The following is a 12,943-nucleotide window of genomic DNA, read 5'->3' on the forward strand; positions in this document are numbered from 1 at the left end:
ATCCATCATTCTTCGTACTTAAAATACACACTTATATTCCTTCCTTATTGTCATGTTTCTCTAGTTTTTACCTTATTTGTACTGAACTTAATATAGTTTGATCTACCAAGAAATTTGGAAATAAGCTGCTAATCATTATTTCAATTACCATGACTAAGCTATACTCTGCAGTACTCTTTTAAAAGCATGACATCAGTCCCATAGATATTCAAAAGATTCATAATTAAAAGATCTTATAATACAGGATTCTGAATTCTAGTTAAAATACTCACAAGATTCATATATTTCATTTACCTACATATTCCTTCAATCTTTGCCCACTTCATCACTTACAGTGGACTGCGTTTTATATTATTTTATTTCCAGTACACAACTCAAATAGTCACATATGCAGTTTAAACTTGTATTTTTAAACAATCCTTGAAAATCACAAAAATATAGACAAAGGGAATAAAGTTTTAGATTATCTATATTTTCCTCAATACTAAGGTCAAATATTCCTTCTAGTTTTCTGTTTTATCTCCTACATCCTTTCATAATTCTTGAGACAAAATTCTTCTGCCAGAATGTTTAAAACTTTATTATTATTATTTTTTTTTTGCTTTTTGGATCACACCCGGTGATGCACAGGGCTCACTCCTGGCTCATGCACTCAGGAATCACCCCTGGCAGTGCTCAGGGGACCATATGGGATGCTGGGATTCGAACCCGGGTCGGCCGAGTGCAAGGCAAACGCCCTACCCACTGTGCTATCACTCCAGCCCCAGAATGTTTAAAACTTTAAATTCCTTTTTTCCACAAATACATATTTTGTTTCCTGCATATTCCCTATTCAAAAAGCATTCATTCAAAACTTTTAGCACTTAGATACTAACTTCCTAACTTCAAAACTGGAATCAGGGGCCGGAGCGATAGCACAGCGGGTAGGGCGTTTGCCTTGCACGCGGCCGACCCGGGTTCGATCCCCGGCATCCCATATGGTCCCCCAAGCACTGCCAGGAGTAATTCCTGAGTGCAAAGCCAGGAGTAACCCCTGAGCATCGCTGGGTGTGACCCAAAAAGCAAAAAAAAAAAAAAAAAACAAAACTGGAATCAGCATAATATTGTGATATGTCTCCATTCTCAGCTCTCACTTGCCTCCGATGAGAAGGTGGAAGGGTCAGGGGTAGCTGCCTCTGTTCAGCTGCAAGGTCACTAAAGCCAGAAGGGCAGTTTTTAGCTGCTTGGATTCACTTATTTTTTTCAAAATGACTCTTTTTCTTCCCCCTTCAGTAAGAAGACCTGAAGCTGGTCTGAAATTCCAGCGAAAAAGCTTGATATCTTCAAACTCTGATGGGATAAAAGTTTTGCAACCAATTTTATAACTTCAGAAACTCACATTTTTAACTCATTACTCTTAAAACTTGCTTTTATGTACCACAATAATTTCTATTCACATTCCGATAATCCAGTACAAATACAGATAAATATATACATTAACACACTAGCATAAGAAAACTCTTAAACTATCATTTTTTTTATGAAGCATAGGAAAACCTCCTCTGGCTTAATTTTTAAAGTTCTTAATTATCTCAAATCATAAGATTTTTACACCAGATACTTTAACAATTTCACAATTCAAACATGCTTTCAGACACAGGTTGTTGGTACTCACCAAACTTTTAAATAGCAGCATAAGGAAACACTTGAAAACATAAGAAAACTCTGTTGTGATGGCCTCTATACCTCCAGTATTAAACTAAATAGCCTAATTTTATCTCTGTACTGTTTAACCATGCAGGGGTCTTGCAACCAGTTCCTACCAGACCAGGATGTAAGTAAGGGCCAGGCGTCCTCCCAGTCCTGGAAAGAAAACTTTACCTTTCACTTTTCAGAATGGTCCTCAGATCAAAAGTACCTTTTGCTGCCAGCTACCATGGAAGGCTGGCCACTCTGCAGAACAGAGTTATCAGTTTACTTCTCTTCACCTCTGCCCAGAGGTTGCCACCCCTGGGCCTGAAATCACTGAAATGGTCAGTCACATGGTTTGACTGATTCTGACCCATAACTAGGTGGTGAATTAGGGGGCCAAAGACATAAAGACTCACTAGAAGCAGGACAAACAGACAACACAAAAACATGACACTCAGACAACAGACACACACCAGCTGTAAGAGACGTCCTGACAACGCGCGCTTCAGACTCAGATTCAGATTCGGACACCCCGAAAGTTTCCTTTCCGAATGGCACCCACGTTCTCGGGGCGTTTCAGGAGTAGTGAGGTCGTCTCCCGCACCACCGACCAGCGGTCCTTCGGCGTGCCCACCGAGGTCAGCTGCCGGTCTCCAGATCGGCCCTTCTGCTAGGTCCTGCCAGGCCGACTTTCTACGCAAGACAGAGCCGCACAGTCCAGTTTTCCGAAACTGGCAAAACTCCGGTTTTCTGAAAACGGCAAAACTTGGGAAGAAACAAGATATCAAAAAGAAAACTCAAGGCAGCCCATAAACACCATCTCAGAGGAGAGACACGCACACTTTCACACTTCCCCAACATCCACACACTCCTCTTTCATTTCTTGATATCAGGCCGAAAGGCGTCCACGGAGACTGCCGCGACCCATCTGGGACGTCTCCCACAGATGTTGATGTTAATAATGGAGTCTCCGGGATTGGTTCCGGAATCCAAATCGCCCAGGCGCCAAATGAGGACCTAGTCCTCCCAATGAGCTCCAAAGGAGAGGAGCCAAACTCCCTTACCGCAGTCACCGGAACCTAGTTCCATCCTCGGGCCTAGCCCGCCAATCCACTCGAGAGGTCCAAAAAAAAAAAAAAGGCCTCTGACTAACTCTGGTACTGGCAATGGTTTGTGGGTTTCCTCAGAAAGAGGGAAAAATCGATCCCCGGCGAGCCCCAGGGATGTTAGGGTCCGGTGTCAATAATTTCCCCCTCTCCGAACCCGCACAAAGAGTTCAGTCAGTAATGGAACACACAAGCAGAGTTTATTAAGCCAGTTAGCTGGGGTCAAGCTCCTAGGCATGCAGGCCCAAGCAAGACAAGTTGGTCCGAACACTAGGGAGTTTTATGATTCTGCTTGAAGGCAGGAAGGGAGAAGCAGAGACAGAAGCTGGATTGAAAACACGCCTGCAGCCTTATGAATCTCTACTCTCCTAAAACCTGAGCAGAGCGAGGGCCTGGTCTGGCAATGACTGTGTGTGCATATGTGTGGCCCCAGGAAGGGGGCGACCCACTAACATTCCAGACAGGTAGGACGCAGACAGATGCAGCTCCTACCACACTGAATCTAAGGCGACTGCCCCCAAAGTAAGTAAGAGAAATGCTCCATAGAAAGGCTTTTCAACAAGTGGTGCTGGGAAACTGAGCAACCACATGCAAAAGAAAGAACTTAGACCCCTTTCTAACACCATGCACAAAAATCAAGTCAAAAGGGTTAAAGATCTTGACATCAGGTCTGATTCTATATATTATTTTGAGGAACCCACAGGTAGAACATTCCATGACATTGAATATATAGTCATCTTCTCTGAGTTGGTGCTACTGGCCAAGCAAGAGAAAGCAAAGAAATTAGGAATCTATTAAAATGAGATATTCCTGTACTGAAAAAATAAATAATCATCAGAATACAAAGACCCCACAGACTGGGAGAAAATATTAACCCACAAGGAATTAATATCCAAGATATATAAAGCACTGGGTATAACTTTATAAAAATCCCCAACCAATCCTACCAAAAAGTTGTTGTTGGTGGTGGTGGGGGTGGTGGGGGTGGTGATGAAAATAAGCATAAATTTCCTGAAAGGCGAAATACAAACTGCTAAAAGGTAGACCAAAAAAAAAAAAAAAGTTCTGTACTACTTATCAGGTAAATGGGCAGCTGCTGCCCATAGCTACTTTGTTGACCATAGCTATCCTGCTGTCCACAGCAGCTTGGCTGCCCATAGGTGTTCTGCTGAGAATAACTGCTCTGATTGTAACTAGTCGGCTGTGTAGAGGAATAGCTGGATAGCTGGTAGGTGGATAGGATATTGGTGCCATCACTGGGTGCATGGGGTACTCCCAGGTACCTGGGAATAACTGTGGTTACTTTGTCTATAGCCTAGGCTGGGGTGTAGTACCCCCTGTGCTAGACTGAGGTTGACTAGTCTCAGCGGGCTTGTTACCATCTTGTGGTCTTGTAGGTGTGGTGGTTGCTGGCTGCTGCCCCTACGCTGGCTAAGCAGGCTGAGTGCCATACGCAGACTGAGCTGCACAGGAGGCCTGGGTGGTAGTGATGGTAGCAGTGCTGGTATCATAAGCACCAGTGCCGTACCCCTGGACAGGCTGACTGTATGCCTGGGGGGCAGTCGGAGTAGTCTAACCAGCGAGGGGCTGTCCATAAGAATTTGTGTAGGCGGTCTGTGCCTGGGTCTAGCTGACATCAGTGGGCTGCCCCTATGTTCCATAACTCTGGCTGGTCTGTGCATATCCTTGAGTGGGCTGGGCTGTGTAAGCATTGTAGCCCTGCTGGTCTGTAGCTTGGCTGTAGGTACTATAATCCATGGATGCTATTTTCTCTCCTTCCTTCTCCTAGAAATTCCAGTCTTGAAATTTACCCCAAACCTCAAAAACTCCATTGGAAAACACATTTGCACTCCAGTGTTTTTTTTGCAGCCAATAAAAAGTCACAATAGCCACAATATGCAAACAACCCAAAAGTCCTAGGACAGATGACTTGATAAACTGGGACTGGCGAGCTTGTACAAGATTAAGGCTCTTGTCTTGCATGTGATTGATCCCCTGAGCCCTGCCAGGAATGATCCTTGGGTGCAGAGCCAAGAGTAAAACTTGAGCACTGCTGGGTATGTCCTGAAAATCTACAAAATAGAACAAAAAAAATGGTACATATACACAGTGGAATCCTACTCAGCTATAAGAGAAGGTGAAATCATGTAATTTGCTGCTACGTTGATGGATCTGAAGAGTAACATGAACATGCTGAGTCAAGGGAGCCAGGACAGATACAGAATGATCCCTCTCTTATGTAGAATATAAAGAAACATAGGAAGTCAAGAACAAATTCCCAAGGCAACAGAAACTTGAGAACTGGTCTTTAGTAGGAAGCATAGTACTGGTAGGGGTGAGGGGTGGGGGAAAGGAGACATTGGAATAATAGTGGAGGGAAGCTGACTCTCTGGTGATTTTAGTGCTGGAATATTTTATGCATGAAACTGCCATATCAATACTATAACTCAGAGAGGAGAGCGTGAGAACAAGAAAAAGAGGAAGAGAGAGAGAGACAGAGAAAGGGAGAGAGAGGGGGAGAAAGAGGGAGATGGAGAAAAAGAAGAGAGAGAGAGGGAGAGAGAGGGAGATGAAGAGAGGAGAGAGGGGGAGAGGAGAGAGAGAGGATATTTTAATGTGGCATATCACATTGGGCAGCCACGCAGACTTTTATTTTTTTTATTTATTTATTTTTTTTGGCTTTTTGGGTCACACCTGGCGATGCACAGGGGTTACTCCTGGCTCTGCACTCAGGAATTACCCCTGGCCGTGCTCAGGGGACCATATGGGATGCTGGGATTTGAACCCGGGTTGGCCGCGTGCAAGGCAAACGCCCTACCCGCTGTGCTATCTCTCCAGCCCCATCCACGCAGACTTTTGACGTCCCATGGAATCCAGTCAGTTACAGCTCTAGTCCAGCGGTCATCTCTGAATTGCATTACATGTCCAGCCCATCTGATTTTTGACATCTTGACAAATGAGACAGCGTCCCTCATTCTTGATCTTGACGGAGGTCGGAACTCCAGGTTCCTTCTCTCACTAGAGTGAAATGATACTCCAAGCATAGCTTTTTCAATTCCTCTTTGGGATACCCGAATAGCATTTTCATCCTGTTTTTGGAGGGCCCAGATCTCTGAGGCGTATGTTAGTGCAGGAACGGTTAGTGCAGGAAGACCGAGTGGCCGCCCACCTACGAGATGGTCAGACTTCTTCATCAAAACCCTGAATGAACGTTTGAGGCTCTTCCTATTCCTGGAGTGAACAGATACTATTGGGCTACACTAGCATGTAACAGGGACAAATGGAGATGTTACTGGCGCTCGCTCGAGCAAATCGAAGATCAATGGGATGACAAGTGATACAAGTGATATAAGTGATATCACATTAATTGATTTGTATATACTGAACTATCCTTGCACCCTTGGGCCAAATTCCACTTGATCGTGGTTTATGATCATTTTAATACATTGCTGAATACAGTTTGATATAGGCAAGCAGGCAGATAGCGAAGGCCCCCTCCCCAGGTGATGGCAGTAAATTTCCTGGGAAGTAAATGCTCTGAAGTTGTGAAAGGCCAATCTTGCAGAAAACAGGAACTAAGGCCTGATAAGACCCTCACGTGTCGCCAGCAGCGGACCCTGGGGAGACTGGACCTCACCCCATGAAGGAAATTCCTTGAATACCCTGGACCTCTCCCTTAATCCCATTAACTTTCCTGATTCAGCCCAGAGAAAATCCAGCTGGATCAAAGGTCAAGAAAAGGAATTTCAAAGGCTGCTACCATGTGTTTCAGGTGAGCTGGTAAAGTGGGGAGCAAGGGAGGTAGCCTTGAGGAAACTGTTTCCACCTTCCTGCTTCCACCTTCCCAGCTGGTCCCGAGATGGCAGATTGGGAGAGTGACCATTTTCTCCTCTCCCTCTCACATAAGCTGGTGGGGGCCCAACCAACTTCAACATCGGCTTCTCCAGAGCGGGAAAGCATAGAACCACTTTTGGAAGGTCACATACAAATCCTGCAAATTGTCTTGGCCAGGAATTCTGTGCATTTATGAAAGGTAACCCGAGTGTTGTCCCAGGGAAAGCCTGGGCTTCTAGATGGTTCTTTTTTTTTTCCATTCATAGTCTTTATTTATTTATTTATTTATTAATTAATTAGTGAGTCACCGTGAGGGTACAGTTACAGATTTACACATTTTTGTGTTTGTGTTTCCCTCAGTGTTTGAGCACCCATCCCTCCACCAGTGTCCATTCTCCATCACCAATGAACCCAGTATCCCTTCCACCCCCAATCCCATCCCCCCAGCCCCACCCTGCTCTGTGGCAGGGTATTCCTGTCCTGTTCTTATCTTGGCCTTTAGATGCTCCTGTGCTTCTTCTGTTGAGGGGGCACACCCTTCTCTGGGTGGTGCCTCAGTTATTCCATCTTTGAGGAGCTCAGGATTTGCATCTTAATAGGGTGTGTTCCTCAAGCCTCTTTGGATTAAGTCAGGTCAAGGTTGGGCAATTCCTTTATAAATTTTATTATGTCCCCAAAGCTCATTACCAGGGTCCTCTTATTTATTTGCCAGCAACATGTGGATCAAACCATGGGGTGGTGTACAGTGGGTAGGCAGGCCATTTGCCTTGCACTCAGCTGGTGCATTTCTAACAGGTCTCATGGATAACTCAGATTGAGTTTTCTCTGCACAGATTGTAATGCAGGAGAAATTTGAAAATAATGATTTAATTAGAAATAGTGAAAATTGGAAAGTTTGCTTGATGTGAAATGTGGGGTCATAAGATCTAAAGACTGTCTTTCATTCAATTTTCAAACCCTCGAGGTGCTATCACCAGAATTTTATTTTATTTTTAAAATTTTTGCTTTTTGGGTCACACCCAGCGATGCACAGGGGTTACTCCTGGCTCTGCACTCAGGAATTACTCCTGGCCGTGCTCGGGACCCTATGGGATGCTGAGTATGGAACCCAGGTCGGCCGCATTCAAAGCAAACGCCCTACCTGCTGTGCTATCGCTCCAGCCCCCAGAATTTGTTTAAATGTCTTCCAAGAGAAGTTTTGCTTATGTTCCAGAAAGATTGGCATATTTTAACCTAGTAGAAAAAGGGGTCTGATCAGTTTTCAAATAAAGTCCAAGGATTAAATTTGCCACCTGCTTTAGAAGTTCAGAGGACCTGAGGACACTTTAGCTAAGGAAAATACAGCAGCTGCTGTGTAAAATGAGCGAATGCAGGTACAGGGATTCCGAGGAGAAACTGCAGTGCAATTTATATCGTATTTCCAGCAGTTTTACAGACTCCTGAATTCAGGAGCTCTGGGTTTTCTCTGAAGGCTGGGCAAAGGCCCGTGACTCGAACGTGGCCAATTTACACTGCTCTTCAGTTCCGAGACCAAGTCTTCCTGTGCACAGGCGGCGGGCCCTGTCTACAGCGCCAAGCCACGTTCCAAGGACAACGGAGAAATACCCCCGAGAGCCCGCCCACCCCCCCATGAAACGCAGGCGGGCTCCTGGGGGTGGGGGGCTGGCGGCAAGTCTCGGAGATTCCCTACAGGAAACTGGGCCGGGGTCCTGCCGGGCCGCGGGGCCACAAAAAGGCCCCCCGGCGGGCGGCCCGGAAGTCCGCCCGGGACTGGCCGAGGCGCAGACTTTCTTTATGGCGTCACCGAGTACCTGCCTGTAGCGAGGCGCCGTCCGCATGACGTCACGCGGGCCCGGCCAATGGCAGGCCCCGACTCGCGGCCTCGAGGAGGGTGGTGGGCCCTTTTTTGTGAATGAAGCTCTTCCGAACAACCCTGCTGGGGGTCCCGGTGGGCGCGCGCGCTTCTCCGGGCAGCATCGGCCGCGCGGCGGGCTGCGGGCCCTGGGGGCGGGCTGGGGGCGCCCGAGCGGGGCTGTGGGGCCCGTCCCGCGGCGGCCGGGGCCGGCGGGCCGGGCGCGTCCTGCGGCTCCTGCGCGGCCGCCTCCGGCGGGGCTCGGCCCCTCCGTGCCCGGCGGGGGGCGAGCGCTTGGGGCCATGGTCGTGGACCCCTGACGGGCCGCGACCGCCCCCATGAAGCGGAAGAAAGAGCGGCGGCAGACCTGGGCCGCCGCGCCCCCCTCCGCGCGGCGCTGCTCGTCCACCTCGCCCACGGTGAAGAAGAGCCGCAGCTCCACGTCGCAGGACCTGGACGATCCGGATGAGCGGGACGACCTGTACCTGGACATCACCGGTGAGCCAGCCGCGAGCGAGCGCGTGGCCCCGCGGCCGCCCCCGAACGCGGCCGCCGGCCCACCCCTGGGACCTGAGCCTCCCCAATCCCCACTTTGCACCCCCTGGGCTGCAGCCGGCTCCGCCCCTCCCCCAGGACCTGCAGCCTTGGCCCCCACCTGGCCCCCCAGAACCTGCAGTCGGCCCCGCCCCCGTCTCCACCCCGCCTCCTGGAGCTGCGTCGGCCACGCCCCCACGGGCCAGGCGCTGTAGTTGGCCACGCCCCCACCGCCCCGGCTTTGGGAGCTGCGGTCGGCCCCGCCCCTCAGAGAGTGGCAGCTGGCCACGCCCCCTCGGGACATCCGCGACCCCCGCGCTCTGGGGACCAATGTTTGTGCCGCAGCGTGCTACTCCGAGCTGTGACTTTACCCATTTGCACCTCCTCTGCGCCAGCTCGCAGGCCGAGGTCACCTTTCTAAGCTGCAGGCGTCAGCGGGGCGCCGCACAGTTCCTCCGAGTTCGCGAATTCGGGTCCATAGTGCCTGCGGGGCGTGTGGGCTTCGGGGCCTCTACGCCAGACCCTGCCTCGGGCGGCCCCCGAGGGAGCACACTCGCTCGCCAGTGGGGCTCCATGGGCTCTGCTCCCGTCTTATCTTCGCCCTTTCAAAGGAGGTGGGGCCGTGCCCCGCGCCCCAGCCGGGACCGGGACCCAGGCCCCGGCCCTTGGCTTGCGCAGTCCTCTGTTCCTCTCCCAGCGCTCGCTCGGGGACCCACGGTCCACCTCCTAAGGGATGACCTCCAGCGCCTCGGTGTCCACAGGGCCGGCGTTTGCAAGCGCAGCATGCGCAGCATTCAGAGAAGTGACTTCGGTCTAGTTGCCGGCAAGCAGAGGAGGTAGCAGGGCGGCCCTGGGGTAGGTCCTGGGAGAATTTCTTAGCCGAATTCTCCAGAGCTCGAGGCAAATAAATCAACCCTGACTGTTGCATTTCCGTAGTAGTTGTCCCTTAAGTATCTCTAGGCTTTGGATGTGGTGACAGATATGGAGACTAAGAGCACCGGGCATGTAAGCAGTGTTTAGGGAGCGTGCAGCCCTTTTCTGGGGTTTGGATGTGAGCCCTAGGCTTGTAGGGGGGGTAATACATGTGAATATGAGCCAGAAAGGAGCTGTACCCGGACGTGCCACACATACCCGGGCCACTATCCGATAGAACTGTTGTGAGTGAAGCTAGTGCCGTGGCGTGCACACATGGGAGAGGCAGGACCCATATAGACTTACACTTGTATTCTTCGAAAATAATCTAAGGAGTGTTTTATTTCACTGCAAGTTATCGCACTTACTTAAGGGGCAGAGAGCTCATTCTACAGATGCACAGGAGTATATTGTGTGAACTTTTAGTCTCTCAATATCCCTAGAGGCAACATATGTTCCTAGTTTTTGGATAAATATTCTCAGAGACAGGCTCTGTTTCTCCTGCCAATCGCAAGCACGGTAGCACAGATTTCATGCACAGAACACACTGTTGTGCATGTTTTTTTTCTTTTTCTTTCTTTCTTTATTTTCTTTCCTTTTTGGGTCACACCCAGCGATGCACAGGGGTTACTTCTGGCTCATGCACTCAGAAATTACTCCTGGCGGAGCTCAGGGGACCATATGGGATGCTGGGAATCAAACCCGGGTCCGCCACGTGCAAGGCAAACGCCCTACCCCTGTGTGATCACTCCAGCCCCTCATGTTTTTTTCTTAAGGGTAGCACAGTGCTCTTGTGAATAGATGCAGAACTTCCTCATTCTCTTTTAGTCACTGCTTAGATTTCAGTAGGGACCATTTAAAAGTAGAAAAACAGACTCGAGCTTATGTAGCTTGAAATGTGAGGCATATATTTAATAACATATTTAGAGGACTTCTTTTTTAAAATTTTTTATTGAATCACCATGTGAAAAGTTAAAAAGCTATCACGCTTAAGTCTCAGCCATAAAATGATCAAACACCCATCCCTTCACCAGTGCACATGTTCTACCACCAAGAACCCCAGTATACCTCCCACCCAATACCCCCCACCCCCCTCCTGTGTGGCTGATGATTTTCATTTTACTTTCTCTTTACTTTGATTACATTCAATATTTCAACAGAAAACTCACTATGATTATTTGGAATTTTCCAATAGTCAGACTTGCCGAAAAGGCATCATTTGATAATTTGTTTTACATTGCTGAGAATGAAGAGCATATGAGCCTATGAGGTTTTGGATTTCTGGTATTTTAGTAATTAAGTCCAGAAAAATTCCTGCCAGAAATCACATCATTGCAAGCTCGTACCTCTGTTTAGTGGGCCTTATAAGATGGTGGTCACCATGCCGCTGAGAAAGTAAAGGCCAAGAGAGAGAAACCTTTCCCCTCCCAGAGCGGCATGGGTCCGTAGCTTAGTTCATAGTCTAGAGGCATTTCTGCAAGAAGCCGCTGGGTGCCGAAAGTAGTTAGTTGGCCTCCAGGATCATGGGCGTTCGGGAATGGAGGGGCTGCTCATGTGCCAGAGGACCTCTTTTTGATGAAAATTTAGCTTGCTTCTAATCACCAAGGAGGGTTTTTATGACCTACTTCTTTCTTCCTGGAGTGGAAAGGTGGAGTGGCTGGCTTTGCTGAGGCCAGTGAATCCATCTTAGAGTAGAATATTGAGGAAAGCGCTGGCAAATCATGACAAATAAACCGCTGTTTTTATCAGGATTCCAAGTCCAAATAGTGGTTCCCTGGAATAAGGGAGTCAGCCTTCGCAGGTGTCTCTCTAGCTGTCTCTCAGTGGCTGCCTTCAATTTCTGGAAAGATGATACTAAGTTAGTTTGTATTGATTTGAGGTATTGGTATTGCACAGGCCAAATTCAGGTGCCTTTGAATGTAAGAGGCAGATTGCTTTTCACTGGGCTCACTGGGAAGGCAAATAGCAACTTCCAGTTCTTCTCAACAGGTTTTCTGCCTGCATAATTGTCTTCTTCACTTTAGAAAGTAATGCATGTATGTTTTAAGTGTCCCAGCCACTTGGATTCTGCACTAAGGGATCACTCCTGGTGGGCTTGGGGACCATAGGGAGTGCTTGAGATCAAACCCAGGTTGGCTACATGCAAGGCAAATTTCCTTGCATGAACCTTATCAAGGGAGATAGAGTTAGTCTCTCTCCCTTAGTTTTCTATGCATATTTAAGTTTTTAGTAATCATAACATACCAGCAAAGAATGCTCGCTTTCTCTCTCTGTCTCTGTCTCTCTCTGTCTCTCTCTGTCTCTCTCTCTCTCTCTCTCCTGGTTTTTGGGCCACACCCAGCTGTGCTCAGGGCTTACTCTTGGGGTCAGGGTGAATCCTGGTGGTACTCAGGGCACCCTTTGTAGTGCAAAGGATCAAATCCCTGTTGACTGTTACAAGGTGACCATATTAGCCTCTCTCTACCTCTGACCATGTTCTCTCCAATGGCTGCATGGTATTACATTGTATACTTGAATTGTGATTTATTTAATGGTAATAAATGGTTATTTGGGGGTTTCCAGTTTTATCTTCAAATGGCTACAGTAGCCTACATGCCTGTTTACATATTTAAGGATCACAGAGCAAACAAAGTGGAAAGGTCCTAGTATATGGGCTTATGCAGGCATTTGAGGATTTTTAGATGATTGTGAGTCATGTTGCTCTGGATATTCATGTTCAGGTGTTTGTGTGGACGTCCATTTCTAGTTTCTTTGAGTAAATATCTAGGGGTAGAATTGCTGGGTCCCATGGTGACACTTTAAGGTTTTGAGCATTGCCAGAATTTCCCAAGACTCTTTCACCCCCAGGATTGTCACCAATAGTGCCCCAGTCATTTCAAAAGTGGTTACTAGGTGGTGAAAATTCTTCTGCTATGAGATTGGTAAAAAAATAATGCTTTTTTTCTTTGGCTTTTTGGGTCACACTCTGCACTCAAGAATCACTCCTGGCAGTGGCGGTGCTCAAGGAACCATAAGGGATGCTGGGGATCGAACC

General features: G+C 48.1%; 1 protein-coding gene and 1 pseudogene across 14 annotated transcripts in view; one reads left to right on the forward strand and one right to left on the reverse strand.

Moving 5' to 3' along the window:
• Positions 1-1,159: 1,159 nt before the first annotated feature.
• On the reverse strand, positions 1,160-8,767 carry LOC101543352 (RNA-binding protein EWS-like; annotated as a pseudogene).
• CDC14B (cell division cycle 14B) overlaps positions 8,481-12,943 on the forward strand; it is a 99,154-nt gene continuing 94,691 nt past the window's right edge. For 11 of the 14 annotated variants that reach the window (XM_055130409.1, XM_055130406.1, XM_055130407.1 and 8 more), the window contains exon 1: positions 8,481-8,961. In XM_055130409.1, the coding sequence (XP_054986384.1) occupies positions 8,802-8,961 (160 nt within the window). In that variant the 5' untranslated portion in view covers positions 8,481-8,801. The remainder of the gene's footprint in view (positions 8,962-12,943) is intronic. The other 3 variants (XM_055130421.1, XM_055130422.1, XM_055130416.1) reach the window with 3 other exon arrangements.

Source organism: Sorex araneus, chromosome 3, assembly GCF_027595985.1.
Source record: "Sorex araneus isolate mSorAra2 chromosome 3, mSorAra2.pri, whole genome shotgun sequence".
Lineage (NCBI taxonomy): Eukaryota > Metazoa > Chordata > Mammalia > Eulipotyphla > Soricidae > Sorex > Sorex araneus.